Here is a 22,378-nt window from a genome sequence, read left to right on the forward strand (position 1 = left end):
TATATATATATATATAGATGGAACACTATGTCTGGGACAGTGATCTTCTGTATTATTGGTGCTTGGGGGGCAACAGTGGGAGGGCTTCTGGAGTTCTGGACCCAGTGGTGGACCTCCTGATGGCATCTGGTTTTTTTTTTATACAATATATTTTATTTATATATGCAGTACAATTGACATAAAAGTGTATAAACGTAGTATAGTAGAGCAAAACAGTTACAAGTAGTGTTTATACGCATAACAGTGAACAGTTAGAAACAGTAAGTTGTGAACTATGCAAATGACATAAGTAGAACCTAAAATATCGAAAAGAAAACCAACTTAGTGTATAAGATTTTGAGTACTTGATCCTAGAAAAGTATAGGTAAGTAAACTTATGAACAGTTGCAAAACTTTAGTAAAAGTATAATGGTTACCAGAGGTGTAAGGCATCAATTTCTTTAGGAGTGTCATCAAATTGTTGTAAATATTCTAATATCGGAAACCAGATAGAAACAAGAGATGAGGGAGAGGGAATCTTGTCAAGTCGCGTAAGATTATCCGAGAGTTTTGCCATAATGTACAAATCCCACAATTTCTTAATGGCATCTGGTTTTTGACCACTGTGTGACACAGACTGTTAGATTGGATGGGCCATTGGCCTGATCTGACGTGGCTTCCCTTATGTCCTTATGCATGAAGGAAGTACTGCTATTCGACACTGCAAAGATGAAGGGTCCATGAACAAGAACTTACTCTATTGGATAGTGTGGAAACCAGGGTGCCAGTGATTCTTGTTATCATTCCAAATCAATGCTGAGTTCTGTAGCTTGTGTTGATATTGGTAACTGAGAAGATATGTTGTATCCTGACCCTGCTTTTGTTTCCTGCCATACTTCTGTCACACCTCGATTTTGTAATGATTAATAGTACAACTAAATGAAGTTTATTCCCCTTATGTGGTCTTAAAGACCATAGGACTTAGAGCTGGAAACTTTGCAGTGATCCTGTCTTGTTATTTCAGGGATTCATTTTCAGTTTTTCTAATAACTTGGATACTGTAGCAAAAAATGTAGGGGCAATTTCTGTTGATTTCCCCTTCCCTTCTGACTGCATGCCCAGCTCCCCCCTCCCCCACTGTATCTCATTCTGTTTCCACAAATTCCTCAACCTCCAGAGGTGGCTTTTGGGGGAGGGCATCAGGGCTGCAGTGGACCTGGCAATCCTCCCCCATTCAAAATTTATGAAGCCTTACCATCAGTTTCTTTTGAATAATACCAGAAGGAACTTTTAGGCCACTTTGGTTGTTGGTACACACCTTTGTGACACTACTTAGTAAATGTCTGGTTCTCTGCAGGAGTTGCTTTTAATTACAGGATATTTAAAACGAAAACAGATTATTATTTTTTTGTTATCATGGCTATTGGGATACTAAAAATGAGTTCAGGTGCTTGTAAAATTATACCATGTGCAACATTTAATTTCTATTTATTTAGACATTTATCTCCTGCTTTTCTCCTCGACCAGGACCCAAAGTGGCATACAGTGTTTTCCCTTCCATTGCTTTATCCTCACAACTACATTGTGAAGTAAGTTAGGCTGAGAGAAAATAACTGGTCAAGGGTACCAAGGAAGCTTCATTGACAGAGTGAAGATTCACATCCATTATATATACAACTGCACATTTCTGCATATAGACAAATCACCACTAAAAAGCAGAAATGGTTTTATTGACTAAGATACTACTTCCTTTGCAGAATTCAGCGGCCAGGTCTTGGATTGCTTCATGTGGACCCCAGTCCACATGAAGCAATCCATGACCTGGCCACTGAATTGTGCAAAGGAAGTAGTATCTTAGTCAATCTTAGTCAATTTCTGACAGCTATATTATATTAGTCAATTTCTGACATCTCAGCTATATTTGATTGAGGAAGAGAATAAACTAGGAAAATCTGAGCTAACCTGTGTGTTTTCTGGCACTCTGTAATATCCAGTTGATTCTAATTAATCTGAATTTATGTTTTGTGGTATATCTAGAGTGCCAGATCTTGGAATTCCAGTCTGTCATTTATTTCTCAGCTTTTCCTCCTGAATATGCTTTCCAGAAGCCCTGAAGAATTCTTGCAGATATGTCTCATTTTATAGCAAAATATATTTGCTATGTTTGGATTAATATTATTTTTGCAACTTTGTGGCTATTAAATATCAAATGTGAAGGAATGGACTCACAAGCTCGTCTTGCTCCTTCTGGTTGGCTCTTGGGAGGTTGGAAAACACCCACAGCTGCCCCATGGCACTGCTTAGTGCTGTTGCCTATTCCACTCCCTCCCTAGGGTGTCAAAAACAAATTGGTGTACATCCATTGCCACCAATGACCATGAGAGTATTTCCTGCTGTACCCATCTTGCTGCTTACAGTTACAGAGTAGTTTTTGCGCCTGCTCACTCTTTGCTCCACAAGCTAGTGGTGGTGGTGGTGATCTACTGTAACATTACAAATTTGAGCTATCGTGTTCCAGAGATAGTGTGCTTTTCTGCTGTCGTCCCTGTAATGACATTTCATATAGCAAGACTGAATAGGTGTGGTGTTTTCCCAGAGATCAGACTTAAAGTATTTAAAATATAAGAATGTTTAACAAATGAATTTTAAAGATTACACGTGTACTGTTCAAGCAAGGGAACAAAGAAAAGGCGAAAGCATCCAGTATTCCCTAAACTAGATACTTCCTAAATTATTATAATACAAGTGAGGGACCTGTATGGAGTTGTGGGGGGTGTCTCATTTCCTGTCCCCCCACTATTTCCACTTTCCATTCTCTGAAAGCCCCAATAGCCTGTCTCCCTCTCTTGTTTCCTTCTCTTATTTCCAGCCACCAGCCAACCTACCATTATCTGCCCCCCATTTTCAGCTTTCCTCCTTCTCTTCCCCAGCAGCCTCTCCCTGGAAAAACTGTGCTGTGCTGTTTTGCTAGGGTGGGCCCAGTTGCACAGTGGGGAACCTGCAAAATGTTGCAAAGGCACCTCACTTTCCCCACATTATTTTGTCTTTTCCTTCTCCTGGCAACTGCCATATCCTCACCTGTCCTTCCTTTTTTTTCTCCTTCCCACCCACTAATCAACCTTTTATCTGTCGCCCCTTTCCTATATTTACTATTTATTTACTTCATTATGCCCCACTTATCTCCACAATGGAGACCCGAAGCATTTTTCTCTCCTCCATTTTATATTCACAACAATCTTATGAGGTAGGTTGGATTGAGAATGTGTAACTGGCCCAAAGTAATTAAGTGGGCTTTCATGGGAGAGTGGTCATAAAAACCAGTGCTCCCACATTCTAATCTAAATCTCTAAACACATCACTAATCTAAACCATCACAACACTGTTTTTTTGGAGGGTGGTTGATGTTGAACAATAGCTGGTAGCCAGCCTGAGTGAGTCATGCAGGTCACATGGTAGCAAGTCGCCTGGTGGTTGCTGGTGGGACTGGCCTAATGAATCACACTTCAAAGGTCATAACAGTCCAGGAAAGTACCCTCTTTTACTAAGGCTTGAAGGCTGACAGTACTCTTGTGATTACCTAGCAACAGCCACTGAAGGCATGTGTTTCTTAAAGCTACAGGTGCTGTTTCTATTATTTTGGTGTTCTAAACCCTCTGTTTATTTTTTATTCTTTGAGTTCAAATTTTTCTGCAAACTTGGGGCATTTTTCAGGTTTGTAGAAGGATGTGTCTTTTCTGTTCATGGCTCTAGTCTCTGGACTTAAGTATCCATAGATCTGGCCATGTTGAGAACTAGCTATATTGATGGGACAGGCTCGCTTTGAAGTTGCAGTAGTTTAAAGTTCAGCATTACCTTAGATTTCCTGGCTGGGACTTCTCTCCATTGTCCCTTACTGTGCAGACAAGATGGAGGCCCTAGGTAAGAGCTTACTCCTGCAAGGCGTGTGGCTCCCTGCTCAAAGACGAAGAAGAGAAAGATTCTTCCTCATGTCCTGAGTTTAAATAATTCCTGTCTTTCTTCCTCCCTTTCTTGGGTTGAAATCTCTGTCCCTTTAGGGTATAACCTTGCAGCAGAGTGTGATGTAGTGAGCCATTTTCCTTCTTCCTGGACACAGTAACATAACCAAGAGCTTGAGTGCTCTATGCTTGGAGCTTGATGGCTCATTTCTTCAGCCTCCTTCTTTCTGTCAGCTGCTAGTCTGCAGCTGTCACTTCTGTGCATTTGCAAGAAGTGAAACTGGATTCTCAGTTATCATTTACACGGCTGCCTCTCCAAGTTGCCCCAAAAGGTTGGACCAGTACCAACAGATTGAAATTAAATCAAAGGTTTTTGGCTAAATATTAGGGAGAACTTCCTGACAGAGTAGTTTCTCAGTGGAATAGGCTTCCTTGGAAGGTGGTGGGCGCTCCTTCTATGGAGGTTTTTAACTAGGGTTCCCAATTCCTAGGTCCCGGGGAGGGTATTCCCTATTTTTAAGGGCCTAGATCTGCTGCTGGCCAGCTGGCCAGTGGGAAAACCCCCACCCCCAATGCAGTGATGTCACCCGGAAGTCACATCATTGCATCACTGGCATTGGGGGGGGGTGACGCTCTAGTTTTGGTGCAAACTCTATGGTTTTGAAGTAAAAAACCCCCATAGAGTTTTGCCCAAAAACTAGTGTCACCCCAATGGTGGCAATGTGATGACATCAATTCCAGGAGATGTCATTGCGCCTTTCACACTTTGTCACATGACGGAACATCCAGGAAAGGACTTGGGAGCCCCCTGCTGCCAGGCAGGTAGGACCTGGCAACCCTATTTTTAAGCAGAGGCTAGAAGGCCATTTGCGCAGTGCTGATTTTGTGAATTTAGGCAGATGGTGAGAGGGAGGGTAGGAAGGGATGAGTCAGTGCTTGACTCACATGGCCCTTTCTTATATGCCCTGGGTAATGCAGATTGCCACTTGGAGGTCAGGAAGAAATTTTCTTCCAGGCTAGACTGGCCCAAGGATCCTGGAGGTTTTTTGCCTTTCTCAGGGCATAGAGCAGGGGTCACTGGGGGAGTGGGGGAGTATTTATGAATTTCCTGCATTGTGCAGTGGGTTGGAATAGATGACCCTTGAGGGTTCCAGATCTATGTTTCTAAGAAGAGGAGAGGGGGGAGAGGAGGAAGGAAGGAGGAGGAGGTTTTATGCCCAGCTCTTCACTAACTGAAGGAGTCTTGGAGCAGCTTACAGTCACCTTCCGTTCCTCTCCCCAAAACAGATACCCTGTGAGGTAGATGGGGCTGAGAGAACTCTGAGAGAGCTGTGACTGACCCAACGTCACTCAGCTGGCTTCATGTGGAGGAATGGGGAATCAAACCTGGTTCTCCAGTTTAGAGTTCTGCTGCTCTTAACTGCTACCCCAAACTGGCTCTCAAGTACCGTAGGTCTCTAAGTGGCAATGGGCAATGAAGAAAGGGTCCAGGAGGTCTCCTTAATATCACCTCTTGGTCATCGCATCACAGCCTCTTTGTTATCTCAGTGTATGTATGGGTGGGGGAGTGTCCTTGGATGTTTTCCCAGTCTTTCATACTGCCTTTTGCACTTGTTATGCTTTTCTCTGCACCTCACTAATTTTAGGGGTGGGTATAGCAAGCTGTTGATTTTAATTCGAAGCTTATTTGTTAAACCTTCCTTGGTGGGAGGTTTCAGTTTGCACCCCCATCATGATCTCAGGTCTGAGGATGAGAGGAAGAGAGGCCTGCAGGCCTCAGGATGGCCTTTCCCCTCACACACAGATCTCAGGCACTGCTACCAGTTTTCCTGCAGGCCTGTGTTTTCCATGCACCTTCCAAGCTTGAGGATGGGGTAGAGGAAAAGCAGGAGCCGATCACTGATGAGGAGGTAGAGCTTTGACAAAGAGCATATAAGGACCCTGAGCAAGAAAGGAGGGTGTTCACTCCCTGATGCAGGACAGCAGTGAGGCTGCATTTGGTGGAAGCTGCTGATCCCTCACCCCAAAGTTGGGGCCGAGTCTGACCTGAAGTGGATCAGATGCTGAAACAGAGTTAGGAATCAAGTAAGACAGTTGCATCAGGGAAACAGCTGCATTGTTTTCCAGCTTGGGTTCTTTTCCATGGATATTTTGCCCTGTGTGTTTCTAGTGTATCCTGCATTAATTCTTCTCTGCTTTCATAACTGTTCTCTTAATTTAGGTGGGTAGCTGTGTTGGTCTGAAGCAGCAGAACAAAGTTTGAGTCCAATGGCACCATTAAGATTAACAAAGTTTTATTCTGGGTATATAAGCTTTTGTGTGAACAAACACTTCTGAAGAAAGTTTATAGCTAGAAAGCTTATACCTAGAATAAAACTTTGTTCGTTTTAAAGGTGCCACTGGACTCAAACTTTGTTCTGTTCTCTTAATTGTTACAGTATTTGTTCAGTTCTCTTAATTGTTGCCGTATTTGTTCAATCGACTAATATTTTTTTGTTCACTCTGCATGGGTTCTTCATTCCTTATATTCTGCCATATAGTAGTGCATGCCCTTCACTGAAAATAGAGTTGCCAGGGGACCAGAAGACCAATCTGGGCCCTTCCCAGTCCAGCCCTAAAACTAGAATGTTGGCAGCTAGTTAAGCCTCTTGCCTACTCCTGGGCTGAATGGGGGTACAGGAGAGAAAGAGGGTGGGGTGGAGGGGTCCTTGTAAGGAAATCCCATCAACAACAAAACCCTGCAAGGCCCTGGCCATTCCTGCAACAACCTCACTTTCTGTTTGGCCCCCAAATGAAACCCCTGTCTACAGGAAAATCCTGAAATAGACGTTCAAGAGGTACAAGTCTTGATCTTTGTGCTGGTTTAGCCACAAACTATGTGCTGTTGCTGGGGAGGGAAAGTGTGATTCATTTCTCAAGAAGGAGAGATGCTATCTATTATAAATATAGCTAATTAGCAACTGTGTTTTATTTGTAGTATTGCATGCTATTCTACATATCTATAGATTTATCCCAAATATTTATATTCTGTATATATGCTTGGCAATTAAAAAAAAACACCCTATAAAATGGGATACCTGATACGAGAGAGAGAGAGAGATTCTAATATAGTATACTGTGGGGCATAGTGATCAATGCGTCAAACTAAGATCTGGGAGATCCAGTTTCAAATCCCCACTCTGCCGTGGAAACTTGCTGAGTGATAGGGATGCCGGCCTCCAGGTGGGACCTGGGGATCCACCAGGAATTACAGCTCATCTCCAGACTACAGAGATCAGTTCCCCTGGAGACACTGGATGCTTTGGAAGGTGGACTCCATGGCATTGTACCCCACTGAGGTCCCTGTCCTCCCCAGGCTCCATCCCCAAATCTCCAGCAGTTTCCCAGTATAGATCTGGCAAGCCTACTGAGTGACCTGTTGGGTTAGTCACACTCTCAGCCTAACCTACCTCACAGGGTTGTTGATGATAAAATGGAGGAGAGCAATGTAAGCCAGTTTGGGGTTCACTGAGGAGAAAGGTGGGATGTAGAAGTAAATAAACTATCTGCAAACTGGTTGCTCAGTCACAAATTGAAGTTCTGAAGAAAAAAGTGGAGGGGGAATAGCAAGCCTTGCTTCTCCCACACATGCAGATACACACGTGACAGGGAATATTGAACTGACTTGGAACAATCTATCCAATTTTAGCACTTGTACTATACTAATACTTGTCTAGTATGAAAATGGATGTACCAAGCAGCAGTTTTCTGGGATCAAAAGGGAATGCTAGGGGAAGGAGAATGCAGGGTAAATACTCCTCTGCCAGCACCTTCTGATAGTTTGCTGGGCTAGGTTTCCTTTCCAGTGAAAATAGCTCAGAGTGATGTACAAGAGAATAATTGTAATTGGAATAAAAGGTTCTACTTGCAAAAACTGATTAAAATAGATTAAAAGTCTTGGCTAATAATAATGTTTTAACTAAACAGAAAAGGGAAGCAGATAGTTTTGCTTCTTGGTTGGAACATTAGTGTTTGCGATTTCTTAATAAAACTTTTTTAGGGAAACAAATGCTGTTCAATTGTTATGCATTACACCAAGTTTTACAGATCATGATAAAGGTTTTTCCTAAGTAGCTTTGACAGTTTTATCAAAGGAGACATATGGCCTACAACTAGCAAAGGATTTCCTTTGCAAGAATCTGCAAATTGCCTCTCAAGTGACCTTGCTTCACTATTAATACATTTACGTAAGTAATTATGCAAAATGCATTTAGACTCAATAGGAGTTTAGTAATGTTAGCCTGGATTAGTGCTGCACCATAGCAGCTCTATTTGAACTCTGTGTCCTTTGTACAGTTCTACTACTCAGGGCCATACCCAGGAACACCAAGATAATTTGTCTTTCCTCTAAATGTGAAGATGGTAGGCAATACTTGAATTCCTGTATTTTATTTTCTTGCCATTTCTGTATCACCATAATGGAAGGTTAGGTATATGTTGAATGATATGTCTTGCTCATCACAGTTAGAACTCTGAAAAGAAAGATTCACAGTTTTTTAAGCACTAAGGGGTTGTCTAGTTTCTCTTTCTGTGAGAACTGATTTTAGTAAAGAATGTGTTCTCTGAATGTAAATACTTTCTAAATTGTGTTTTTTTTAAATTACACAGATACATACTTGTTTTGGATTTTATTAATTGTTGTTTCACGTGTTGTTTCACATCTTGTGTTTGATCCTGGCCCACTTACATAGTTAAAAGCATGGAGACCTAATTTAATTGTCATTATTCCTGACTAGAAAGTGAGCAATGACATTTCTACTTGTGTGTGTTTGTGTTTAATAGAAATACATGTTCTTATCCTTCTCCAGGATAAAACTATCCTGGGAATGAGTTTTGGGTACATGACTTTGAGTCCTGTTTGGAGAAAAGCAGCTTTTAAATGCCATAAATAAAATTATCCGTAGATTCCTGTTGAAAATGACAAACTTATCTATGAAGCGTTCTGGTTGACTTCTTTCAGTTTTTTTGTGTTTAACCGAGGGGGGGGAGGGAGGAGTGCAAAATATTTTTCAAGTAATTGTTCAGTGTGGGTAAGTATGAGATAGCCCTGGCAAAATGAATGTAAAAGTATATATAACTAATTAGATCACCTGAACAAATACATGGAATACAAATGACTGAGCAAAAACCATGAACCTCCCACTTTGTGTGCAGGGTTACAATGGAAAAGATATACAAAGTGTAAGCAAGCAAGATCTATATAACAGCATGGAGTCTGTATATCCCATTTTACCAAGTATTAAGTTAGTCATAGTTTCACATTACCTCACTAAGGAGACTTTTTTTGTCTTCCAGTCCTCTTTCCTCCATCTAGTAAATGTATTGCTATTTCCAACAGGCTGCTCCCCCCTTTTGCTGCTTAGGTTTAGTGCTTCTAGCAGGTAGTCATCCTAACAACTAAATAGTATTGTTAATACATTTCAAAGTGTTGCAAACCTTCCTGTGTTCAATACCCCAGTGTATAGTAAGTATAGACCAAATTCTGGGTAGGGTTGCCAAGTCTATTTTCCTTGGCGGCAGGGGAGCCTCGCCGGGCTCTGGGAGCTGTCGGTGGACGTGTGCGCACGCGCCGCCAGGACGTCACCAGAAGTGACGTGCGACGTCGACACATTGAGGGCGTGGCCCCGATCGTCGGAGGGAAAACCATAGAGTTTTCCCTTCGATGATCGGGACCACGCCCCCAACGTGATCGACATGGTTGCATCACCTCCGGTGACGCAGCCATGCTGCGCTTCGAAGGGCGGAGTTCCCCCCGGGGCCCGATTCCGCCGCGGCGGAAATTGGGCCTCCAAAGCGGGGGTTTACTCGCCCCCACTTGGCAGCCCTAATTCTGGGGAACTGAGCCTGCCCATATCCAGAAAGGAGTTTCTTCTATTTCCTTTAACTTCCTAGTAAGCATGGATCAAGAATGGCAGTTTTCTGGGTGAAGACATACCATAACATATACAGATTTTTAAAAGACCCCCCCCCGCCAACACCTAATTAAAAATACTGATCATAGAAGGGAAAAAAATTCCTAACAGCAACTGAACTAGGTTAAGCTAGCTGTTCTCTTAATTTACGAGGTTGGGAGAAAACTCCTTTTTCTTATTCCTTTCAGAGCAGACCCATAAGAGAATGTTCTTTTGTTGCTTCTTTTTCTGATCTCCACAATGATTTTAAATTTCTTCCATCAGTTATGCTATATGACATCTCCCTTCCACATACTGAACATTTTCAGAGGATCCTGGGAAATCCCACTGTTGGAAGTTTCTGTGTCTGGCTTTCTATTGCTTACTTTTAAATCTAAAGTGTCTGCACAATCTGCTTTATAAATCTTCTCTCTCTCTCTCTCTCTCTCTCTCTCTGTCTCTCTGTCTGTCTCTCTCTCTCTCTCCCTCTCTCTTTCTGAGTAGCTTCATTTCCCCAACTCAAATCTAACTTGTAAAACTATTTTCATAGCAGTTCTGCCTCAAGAGTAATTTTTCAAGCAAGACTTTGAACATAAGCAGGGTACAAATTAGAAAACTTCCACCAGAAGTATGCGTTTGAAAGGTTACATGAATGTGAAGCCATTTCACCTAAATAAAAAAATCTTTGTACAGTAGTACATCATGTGATCATCATTTGTAAGACTGGCTATAAATAGATTTTTTGAGGCAGTTAAGCTGTCTGAGTGTGTTAGGTAAAAAAGTGAACTCCAACTATATTTCCTGACTAGAATTAATGGCTTGGGGGGGATTAAATACGTGTGGGTGTATGCGATACAATGATCTTCCTTGATTTTGCCATTTAGTTTTTGGATTTAGAGAAGTTGTCTTTAATTCCATTTTTGATACGTTGTATTGCAGGATAACATTTTGCCATCTGCCTTTCCAAAGTAAATGGCTGTATGTGGGCACTGAAAGAGGAAATATACACATTGTCAATGTGGAGTCCTTCTCTCTCTCAGGATATGTCATCATGTGGAATAAAGCCATTGAACTGTAAGTATAGTTTAGGTGAAAAGAAATATGCTGCTCTTGGACATTGTTTTCCTGTTTCCTAAGGTGCTTATTATTGATTTTTGTGTGAGAGTGAGAGCACTAAATATCAGTGTTAACTAGTTTTTATTGTAGTAATACCTTACATACTGACTTGTTAAAGTATATCTCTCTGTCTGTATGCAGCTTGTACAAAACGATGCCAGTGGCCATTACAAAGATATATTAAATATTGGAAGAGATTGGGGTTATACTTAGTGAAGGTGGTACGTTAGTCATATGTCATCATTATATCAAATCAGTTTCACAATGCTAGCAGAATAATATTGTAGGCAGAATTCACTATATTGTTTGAGGAAAGGTATTTAATATAAAATGGACTGTTCAAAAACTTTAATGAGCTATTTATGCAGTATTGTAATGTTTTCAGCTATATTGTATATAGCTGCTAAGTACCTTGCCAAGTGTATTTAGGTCAGGATGTTTTGTTTTTTGTACAAATTTCACAAAAATTAAATTCTCCGGAAATTTTAAATTTCTGAGGATTTTTATGATAAAGATAAAATATTTCTCACATTCTCTCCCCCTGCTGACATCCAGAAATCTAATTAAAGATTGCCAATTTTATGGCAGAATATGGATTGTTCTACTATTAAAAATAGATTATTCTACAGTCTATAAATATAAAGTATAAAAACAGCCTTTCTGGTTGTACTTAGTAAAAATCTCCTTCCTGTCCATCAGGGTATTCCTGAAAATATTGTGATTTCCCCTGGCTAATCCCCCACTTTAAAAGTGTCTTCTTTAATTACATGTTGGATATGATGCACCTAGTACCTGTTATGACATTTTCTTAAGAATCTGGCCTCTGTATCTAACATATTGTGAAAGTCATGAAAGGGGTCCATGACAAGCAGGGATTGTCTTGGTTGTGCTCCCAGCATAGAGCACTTGTGAGGGAATTAATAGCTGTCTGTTTCTGAGATGGTGTGTCTGATTTTGCTATGAGTATTTAAGGAATCCAGAAAAAAATGGAATGGGGGAAATCCTAGCTATTGTCTTCTGTTCTATGAACCATCATGAAATATTTAAGTGCCAGTCCTGGTGCATATTTTAATACAAGGTTTAGTATGTTGACAAAGTTGCCATGCTGGATAATATGCAGGTAAGCTTTCTTAGAGTTGTAGAGTATTGGGGCAGAAATTTTCCAAAATGGGAAATTTTCCAGTTTTTTAATTTAATTTCTAAAGATTAAGTATTTCATTATAACAACAATTAATTTATGCCATTGCCAATGTAATGTTAGGAAGTTTGGCAGATTCAAAGCTATAATTCATGTTTGCCAGGTGACTAGGAATTGTATGAGAATACACGTATGTATTGTTGATTTGTAAATGGGAGGTGCATGGATAAACCCATAAATATATACAGTCAAATAAAGAAATCAAGTTAGTAATTCATCTGATTGGCTGTGCAGGTAGAATCAAAACCAAAGTTAAAATTCTTATTTCCTCTCACATGGTGGCAGGGATATTGTAACTACCGGCTTGATATGGAACCATGTGAAGGAGGTGCCCCAGTGACCCCTCTGTGGATGAGAGTTAAATTCTTTTGAAATAGATGAGTGGACAAGTACACCCACAACATATCATGCACAGTTCTTTTGTTGTGATAAAATTAGTGTGTCAGTAGTTTTCGGTGTTTCTGTTTAAATGTAAGAAAACAACAACTACGTAATGGAGCTACATGTTATATTCTTTTAAGTTTTATAAGTATTGTTCCAATAAAATATTTTGCACATACAGCTTAGAATTTGTTTGAATATAACAGTTAAACCACATTTGATTTGTTTTGGTCATAATCAAATTTCAGTTTCAGTTAAGTTTATATTATTCACTAAATGTTAGTGTCCCGAGGACGGTACCGCCACCCCCCCGCACCACCGACAAGAACACCCCCGACGCCGGGAGGGCAGCCCCTAGGCCCACCTCTACTCACCTGGGGCCCCAGGGGAGTTCAGAGAAAGGCAGCTGAGGAGGGCTTGGCAGTGGCCCCCATGTCAGCCCCAACCGGCGACAATAGCAGAGGCTCCGGGAGATCGTCCAAACATGGCCAGGCGGCCACGCCGGGCCTAAGGCCCGGTGCGAGAGCACACCAGCGCACCCTGGCGCCACGCCCCACATGGAGCCACCCAACTGTATTGCACCCAAGGCCGGAAGGAATAACAGAGAACGAAGTCCCTCCCAGGAGTTGGTGTCCTCCATTATGTAGGGGGGCGGGGCTGGGGAAGGGAGGAGGAAGGGGAGAACACTGGGGAGGCAGGAGGAGAGAATAAAAGGACGTGGCTATAAGAGGCCAGGGATGATGACCTGGATTGAGGAAGGCACTGCAGAGCAGAGAGACGGGAGGTGCCAACCATCCAGAGTGAAAGTAGTGGCAGGGACGGTGAAGCAACCTCCCTCCCCGTTCAGGTGTCTGAGGCCCCTGATGCTTGGACGGGCAGGTCACCAAGGTGGCGGAGCAAGGTGGGCTTGAGGAATCCAGTGGCAGTGAGGGGGATTCGTCAGGGTCATGTGATAGTCAAAATAAAGCTACTAAGTCAGATCACACTTTATATAGAGCATCAGATATTTTTCCAGACAATTTTGCAATTGTATAAGCCATCCCCTTCAGACATGAAGGTGTCATTTATGTTTATCTGCTTAATTCTAAATTTATAGGTTATTTGTTCTGAGATTAAATCCTGTATTACCATGTCAACCTGCATTTGGCTTTTGCATTTGAGGTTGTTTCAAAAGTTGTTGGTTTTTGGTATAAGTAGGATTGTGATTGTGGTAGTTGATTGTGATACAGACCATGAATTATTAATACTGAAATGAGAATAAAGCTGAAGACAAACACCAAAATATTCATAGTGCCAAAATACAATCTAAGCAACATTCCTAAATTATTTAAAGACCATGTAAAGAACAGATTTGCATTACTAATTTCAAGTGAGCATGAACCGGAAGAACTGTGGGTTGAAACCAGAGATATTATCCATGAAGAATGCACAGAGACTGTTCCTGTAGCCAAAAGAAATGAAAAGCCTCAATGGATAATTGATGAAATTCCTGAAATTGCTAAAGAGAGTTGAGAAGCAAAAGTAAAAGGTGACAATATCAGAAGTCTAAATGCAATGTTCCAGTGTCTTGCACGTAGAAACAAAGAGAATTATTATAAGAACATAAGAGACGCCAATGTTGGATCAGGCGAAAGGCCCATCCAGTCCAGCACTCTGTCACACAGTGGCCAAAAATACCAGGTGCCATCAGGAGGTCCACCAGTGAGGCCAGGACATTAGAAGCCCTCCCACTCTTGACCCCCCCCCCAAGCACCAAGAACACAGAGCTTCAATTGCTCCAGAGTCCCTATCTATACCTTGTGGCTAATAGCCACTGATGGACCTCTGCTTCATATGCTTAGCTAATTCCCTTTTGAAGCCGTCCATGCTTGTAGTCGCCACCACTTCCTGTGGCAGTGAATTCCATGTAATAACTAGTGGAATAAATTCCATATAATAACTAGTGTAAAGAAATAAAACAGAAAAAGAAAAAGAAGGAACAAGAGATTTGTTCCACAAGATCCAAGAAATCAAAGAGAAATTTAAACTACAGTTAGGCATGCTGAAAGATCAACAAGGGAATGCATTAACTAAACAGGTCAAAATAAAGATATGAACAATACACTGAAGAACTATACAGAAAATATAGAAGTATGGCTAATTCCTTCCAAGAACAATTTTTGAAGAAGAACCTACACTTTTACAAAGTGAAGTGAAAAGTGCACTGAGAGCAATTGGGAGACATAAATCACCAGGAGTAGACAGAATATCCAAGCCACAGAAATTGAGTCCATCAAAATGTTAACAAGATTATGCCAACAAATATGGAAAACAAAACAATGGCCTACAGACTGGAAACACTCAATCTACACCAGTTTGGTGTAGTAGTTAGGAGCATGGATTCTAATCTGGGAGAACCGGGTTTGATTTCCCACTCTTCCACATGCAGCCAGCTGGGAGACCTTGGGCAAACCACAGTTCTCTCAGAGCTATTCTCTCAAGAGCAGTTCTCAAAGAGCTCTCTCAGCTCCACCTACCTCACAGGGTGTCTATTGTGGGGAGAGGAAGGGAAGGAGGTTGTAAGCCACTCTGAGACTACGAGTGAAGGACGGGGAATAAATCCAATCTTCTCTTTTTCTTCAATTCCAAAAAAAGGAGACATCATAGACTGCGGCAACTTATTGGACCATTGCATACATTTCTCACACAAAGTAAAATGATGCTCAGAATCTTACAACAAAGACTGTTACCACATATGGATAAGCATATGGAGGTATAGATGGAATACTATGGTTTGGGTAGTGATGCTCTGGATTCTTGGTGCTTGGGGGGCAACAGTGGGAGGGCTTCTGGAGTTCTAGCCCCGCTGGTGGACCTTCTGATGGCACCGGGGTTTTGGCCACTGTGTGACACAGAGTGTTGGACTGGATGGGCCATTGGCCTGATCCAACATGGCTTCTCTTACGTTCTTATGTGGGATGAGAAATGCCAGATGTTCAAGCTGGATTCGGAAAAGGAAGAGGCACTAGAGATCATATTGTAAACTTACATTGGTAACCGGAACACACGGGAGAATTTCAGAAGAAAATCAGCTGGTGTGGATCGTGAAAAGCTATGATTGGTTTTAAAAGAAATGGATGTATAATATCTTGTGATTGTTTTGATGTACAACCTGTACTCTGGACAAGAGGTTACTGTATGTGTTTTATCTCCCTATCTCTTCAATCTATATGCAGAACATTTAGTAAGGAAAGCTGGATAAGATTTAGATGAAGGTGGAGTGAAAATTGGTGGAAGGAACATTAACATTTTGAGATATGCTGATGACACCACACCGTTGGCAGAAAAAAACTAATGATGAAGGTTAAAGCAGAACATGCTAAATCAAAATTACAGCTGAACATCAAGAAGACAATAGTAATGACTACTTGGGAGCTACACAAATTTAAAGTTGGCAGTGGAGTAATTGAAAGTGTTCAAGATTGTCTATTCCTTGGCTCCATCATCTGCCAAAAGTGAGACTGAAACCAAGATATCAGAAGGAGATTGACACTGGGAATGGCTAGAAAAGATTCTTAAGTGTAAGGATGTGTCACTGGTGACCATGGATAATTCATGCCATGGTGTTCCCTGTTACTATGTATCAGTGTGACGGCTGGACAATGAAGAAAGCTGACAGGGAGGAAGTTGATTAATTTGAAATGTGGTGTTGGAGGAGAGTTTTATGGATAATGTGGATTGCCAAAAAGACAAATAAATGGGTTCCAGATCAAAGCAAGACTGAACTCTCCCTAGAACCTAAAATGACTAAACTGAGCCTATTTTACTTTGGTCACATTATGATAAGAATCACTGAAAAAGACAATAATGCCAGGAACAGCTGAAGGTAGCAGGAAAAGAGGAAGACCCAACGTGAGATGTGCTGATTCCATAAAGGAAGCCAATGCTCTCAGTTTGCAAGACCTGAGGAAGGCTGTTAAAGACAGGATGTTTTGGAGGTAATTAATTGCTTGGGACTGCTGTTAGAAGTGACTTGATGGCATTTAAGACACACATGTAGGATGCTTGATATAACATGACTTGTCTTGTTTGAGGGATGCTGTGTTCTCATATTCAGAAATATGCATTGACTAGTAATACGACCCATTGTGGAACTAAATACAACGAGCTCTAGAAAGAGGCTCTGGAAGAGTGCCCCAGGCTTGGGCACTCAGCGTCAATTTGCTGTGGCAACCTCAGCAGGGTATAGTGACACGGAGTCCACCATTTTCTCCAGGGAAACTGAACTCTGCCATCTGGAGAGCAGTTGTAATCCTGAGTGATCTCCAGTCCTCACCTGGAGATTGGCAACAGTTGTTACCCAGGAGGGAATGGCTGGTTTGGAGGGTGGAGTCTATGGCACTGCACCTGTGTGAGGTCCCACCCCTCCTGAAACCTCACCCTCTCCAGGCTCCATTCCTCAAATCTCCAGGAATTTCCCACCTGTAGTAGGCAACCCTATCTCCTTCCCAGCCAAGCATCAACCTACCTTTATTTCACTCTCACTCTTCACCTTTCCATCTCCCCCCACCACCTGAAGCCTCTCCCGGGCTCTGAAGCCCTGACTGCTACGTCACATTGGCTGCCTTGGGGGGGGGGGCAATCTCAGAAAGGTATAAGGACACAGTCCACCCTTTTCTCCAGGGGAACTGATCAATGCCATCTGGAGACCAGTTGGAATTCTGAGTTATCTCCAACCCTCAGTTGGATTTTGGCAACAGTGGTTCCTCATGAGGGAATTGCTGGTTTAGACGGCAGAGTTTATGGCACTGTACCTCCTCAAACCTCACACTTTCCAGGCTCCATCCCTCAAATCTCCAGGAATTTTCCACCTGGAGTTGGTAACCCTATCTCATTCCTAGCCAAGCATCAATCTACCTTCATTTCCCCTCACTGTTCAGCTTTCCATCTCCCCCCACCTGCAGCCTCTACCTGGAGTTGACAACCCTATCTCCTTCCCAGCCAAGCATCAAACTACCTTCATGACAGTACCTGTGTTCACTGGAGTGAAGCAACTGTCTTCTGAGGAAAGCTTTGGCAGCCACCGCTTCTGTGGGCGGGACTCAGGCAACACAGCCAGTGGATAGGGACAGATTCTGAGTGACACATCATGGAGCCAACTGATTTAGGTGTGGAATGTTCAGAAAGTGCCACCCCACTTCAGAATTATATATAAGGAGAGATTGCTTCTTAAGATTGCTTCACATATGCACATGTTTGTCTGGAAAAAAACTAGTTTTTCATTGGCTGTGTCACAATCCATTTTGAAGGTGTATGTTCTTGATCATGTTTGGCTGCACTAGTTTCTCTGTAAGAGGTAACAAGATAGACTAAGGGCACAGCAAACTAAAGAGCATAGACATACGAGAGGTTGCTGCAAAAGTTCAAACACTCAACAAAAAATAGCAAACTTGTCAAAGCACAATATCACTAATCAATAGCATTTTAATCTTGATTTGTTTCAGTGAATATCAAGAGACCAAAGTCCCATCAAGATGCAAGAAAACGGCAACAGGACGAACTTTCTCGAGTTTTGACTGCTCGTTTCGACGTGTGTCTTTGTCAAACATCCTATTAGACAGTGTTCTTCTTCACATCAATTGCACCATAAGGCACTCAAACATTCTATAATACAAATATATCACATTAGAAATGCTCCCGTAAATTTAAAATACAGTAAATACAAACAGTGTGTAAACAAATATTTACAGTATCGAATAATTCTTACCAAGGATGGTTTTCCATAACTCTTACATTCAACAAATGTTTCCGGACAAACAGCCTTACTAGGTAATAGAAAATTTCCATTATATCCCAAATTGGTGTATCACATGCTTTCCCAGCCAGAGAGGCCAACTTATCATGTAGCTATTCATACAACCATATATTTTCAGAAGTCTATAATTCAAGCTATGAGAGGATATCAGTGAGTTGCTTTGTTTGGGTATTACAACATTATTCCCCTAAAAAGCAAGATAAATCTAAAGCCGCATTCAGCCCCCTGGGCTGTTCTGATTGCATCCTAAATGTTGTAAGAGGTGTTTTTTTATGTCTATGTAAGTGTAAGGTTTAGCCTTTATCACTTCAAGGACAAGACATTTGAAATCGTTTATACCATGATTCATTTCAATAAAGTGCTGCACCATAGGAGCTGTTGGATGTCTATGTTTAATTTTCAATCTATGTTCCAATACACGGGTCCGTAGAGTTCTAGATGTCTGCCCTACATATCTTAATTTGCATGTGCAGATTAATAAATAAATGACACATTTACTGGCACATGAAGAAAATTGTGCAATGGGTCTCTTTAAATTTAGGTCTGGAAAGTCCAGAACACCTGTTTCCTTCATGAACGGGCATGCGGCACACCTGCCGCATTTAAAGTGCCCAGTTGGTAATTCAGAGTGTGGCTGTACCTTAAAGGTGTCTACTCTGACCAGTTTGTCCCTAATATTTTGGGTTCTCCTAAAGCCCACTCGAAGGGGTACTTGACAAGCTGAAATGTCACTAAGAATGTGCCAGTGTTTTTGCACTATTGTTTTTATGCAATAAGCTCTGCTGTTAAAATCTATCGCCCAACACTTTAAAGTGGAGGCTGATAGATTAACTGGACTCTTCCATGAGAGAGGATATCCAGATTGGGTAATCAATAATGCCCGCTTTAGAGCGGAACGCCGCAATCGCCAGGAGCTATTGATTAGTGATATTGTGCTTTGACAAGTTTGCTATTTTTTGTTGAGTGTTTGAACTTTTGCAGCAACCTCTCGTATGTCTATTCTCTGTAAAAGGTAACAGTTCTGGGTTTTCTGATGATAAATTGTGAGAGTACATGTACTTGGAATGCCTAGCTGTTGGCCCATTTTTAATAGATTATTTATTTATTTATTTATTTATTTTATTGAACTTATATTCTGCCCTCCCCACAAACAGGCTCAGGGCGGGTTACATCAGTATCAAAACAATATAATACAATTCAATTAAAATATTTTTTAAATTATATTTTACTTTTCATGTTAGGGCCAAGTTCTCACTACAGTTGTAAAGTGGTAGCAAAACTATATTATTTCGTACTGCAGGTATCACTGAATGTTCCTCCATATGAAGGTAACAAGCCTCCAAATTGGATACTTGGTTAGACTAAAACACTTCTAGGCTAAAACGCTGCTCTGTGACATTTTGTTTCCCATGTGGAAAAATTTCTATGGAGTCAGTACAGTCAGTGCAGACTTGCACGTTCAGTTTAAAGCAGTGCAATTGTGACCTCAATTTTACCACTTCAATGAGAATTAGGCTGCTTAGCTTAGCTGGGACAACTTAGTCATTGTGCTGTCTTTTATGCATAGGATAATCAAGGGGGAGAACATCTAATTTGTGGGTTTGTCACAGCTGTGTGCTTGCCCAGGAAAATTGACTCCTTAGTGATATCTAAGTAAGGCTGAAACTCTGGCCCTGTCTAATGTAACATTGTTGGTGGGTGAAACAGAGGTCTGACGGGCAGGAAACTGATAAAGTAAAAAGTTAAGTCCTGTCCAACATATTGGACTTTCACAGTGCTTTGCAGCACTAGCATGTTCCTTGAAAATGTAGGTACGTTATCTTTGACTTCTGCTTTAAGAAAATAACAACATAAGAACATAAGAGAAGCCAATGTTGGATCAGGCCAATGGCCCATCCAGTCCAACACTCTGTCACACAGAGGCCAAGAATACCAGGTGCCATCAGGAGGTCCATCAGTGGGGCCAGGACACCAGAAGCCCTCCCACTGTTGCCCCCCCCCCAAGCACCAGGAATACAGTGCATCACTTGCCCCAGTCTGAGAGTTCTTATCTATACCTTGTGGCTAATAGCCACTGATGGACCTATACTCCATATGTCTATCCAATTCCCTCTTGAAGCCGTCCATGCTTCTAGCCGCCGCTACCTCCTGTGGCAGTGAATTCTATGTGTTAATCACTCTTCGGGTGAAAAATACTTCCTTTTATCCGTTCTAACCTGACTGTATTGTGAGAAAGGGAGAGAAGTACTTCCTTCTCGACCTGCTCTATCCCATGCATAATCTTATAAACCTCGATCATATCACCCCTCAGTTGTCATTTCTCCAGGCTAAAGAGCCCCAAGCGCTTTAACCTTTCTTCATAGGGAAAGTGTTCCAACCCTTTTATCATTCGAGTTGCCCTTTTCTGCACTTTTTCCAATGCTATAATATCCTTTTTGAGGTGTGGTGACCAGAACTGTACACAGTATTCCAAATGAAGTTGCACCATTGATTTATACAGGGGCATTATGATACTGGCTTATTTGTTTTCAATTCCCTTCCTAATAATCTAAAGCATAGCGTTGGCCTTTTTTATTCCAGTTGCACATTGTTTTGACATTTTCATTGAGTTATCTATTATGACTCCAAGATCTCTCTTTTGGTCAGCCTCTGCCAGTTCGGACCCCATCAACGTGTATTTATAGTTAGGATTTTTGGCCCCAATGTGCATCACTTTGCACTTGGCCACATTGAACCCCATTTGCCACATTGACGCCCACTTGCCCATCCTTGACAGATTCCTTTGGAGTGGCTCACAATCCTCCCTGGTTTTCACCACCCTGAACAACTTCGTATCATCCGAAAATTTAGCCACTTCACTGCTTACTCCCAACTCCAAATCATTAATAAACAAGTTGAAAAGCATCGGACCCAGTATTGATCCCTGTGGTACCCCACTGCTTACCACCCTCCACTGAGAAAACTGCCCATTTATCCTCACTCTCTGATCTTAATCGTGGTCTCTGTGCAGTCCCATACATGGGTTGGGCTCCTGTGATGAGTTTGATTGGAGAACATTCCAGAGTATTTTTTGGCAGGCTCTCTTCCCGTTCTGGGGAGCAGACACGCACTGTGCATGCCTGGAGCTGCCTCCCACTCAGTTCTTCTTCGACCGCCTTCGTGTTCACACCTCGCAGTGATCGCTCTTCAAATCGCCTCAGCTGAGTTTTTCTCCTTTCTTTGTTAACTTCTTCTCGTCTTTGCTCCTTTCCTTTGTTTTTCTTCTAAAACAAACAAACAAAAAGTTTGCTTTATTATTTTTCTTTTGTTCTTTTGCCCCCCCTTCCCCTCTCCTTGGTTGGGAAGGTGTTTGCATGGGTCGGACCCTATTTTTTAAGTCGTGTCGCCGTTGTCCTGCTAAACTCCCATCTAACGATGGCCACGACCTTTGTTTAATTTGTTTGGGGGAGTTTCACCTGGTTGACTCGTGCCCTCATTGTGCCAAATTCACTAGGCAGGCCTGTAGGAATAGGGCAGCCCGCCTTCGCACAGTTCTTTTGGAAGTTACATTGTGCCCTACAATGTCTTCGACGGCGTCTTGTGCCTCTTCTGCCCCTCTGAAGCCTTTCTCTCTCTCCGAGAATACTAAATCATCAAAACAGAAATCTAAAAAGCAGGATGATAAACCCTCTTCAATGCCAATATCGAAGCCGTCGAAATCAACTTCAGCTCTGAAGCTCAGTCTCATTATAATCTCTGGTCTCTCGGCATCGTCTCCTATGGTGGCCTCTATGGCAACCCCTGCTCAGAAGTCTAAGCACCAGCCTTCGACTTCGCCGCCGGCTTTATCCTCTCCAACGGAATGCATTCCACTTGGTCAACACTCTAAGTCACCGCTGCGGAAGTCTCCTTCTTGCCATGGTTCTCTGAGGGCTGCTGCCCGTTGCTCTACATCTCGTGACTCCCAGCTCCCTATCCACCTTATGGATGACAGGGAGCATTTAATGAGAAGTCGATTCCGATCTCCTCGATCACGTTATGATCG

At 42.0% G+C, this 22,378-nt stretch overlaps 1 protein-coding gene across 2 annotated transcripts in view; it reads left to right on the forward strand.

The window, feature by feature from the left end:
- The window catches only part of STXBP5 (syntaxin binding protein 5), a 207,527-nt gene that overhangs the window by 50,290 nt on the left and 134,859 nt on the right, over window positions 1-22,378 (forward strand). For both annotated transcript variants that reach the window (XM_015426314.1, XM_015426315.1), the window contains exon 5: window positions 10,805-10,939. In XM_015426314.1, the coding sequence (XP_015281800.1) occupies window positions 10,805-10,939 (135 nt within the window). The remainder of the gene's footprint in view (window positions 1-10,804; window positions 10,940-22,378) is intronic.

Source organism: Gekko japonicus, unplaced genomic scaffold, assembly GCF_001447785.1.
Source record: "Gekko japonicus isolate JY-2015 unplaced genomic scaffold, Gekko_japonicus_V1.1 scaffold587, whole genome shotgun sequence".
NCBI lineage: Eukaryota > Metazoa > Chordata > Lepidosauria > Squamata > Gekkonidae > Gekko > Gekko japonicus.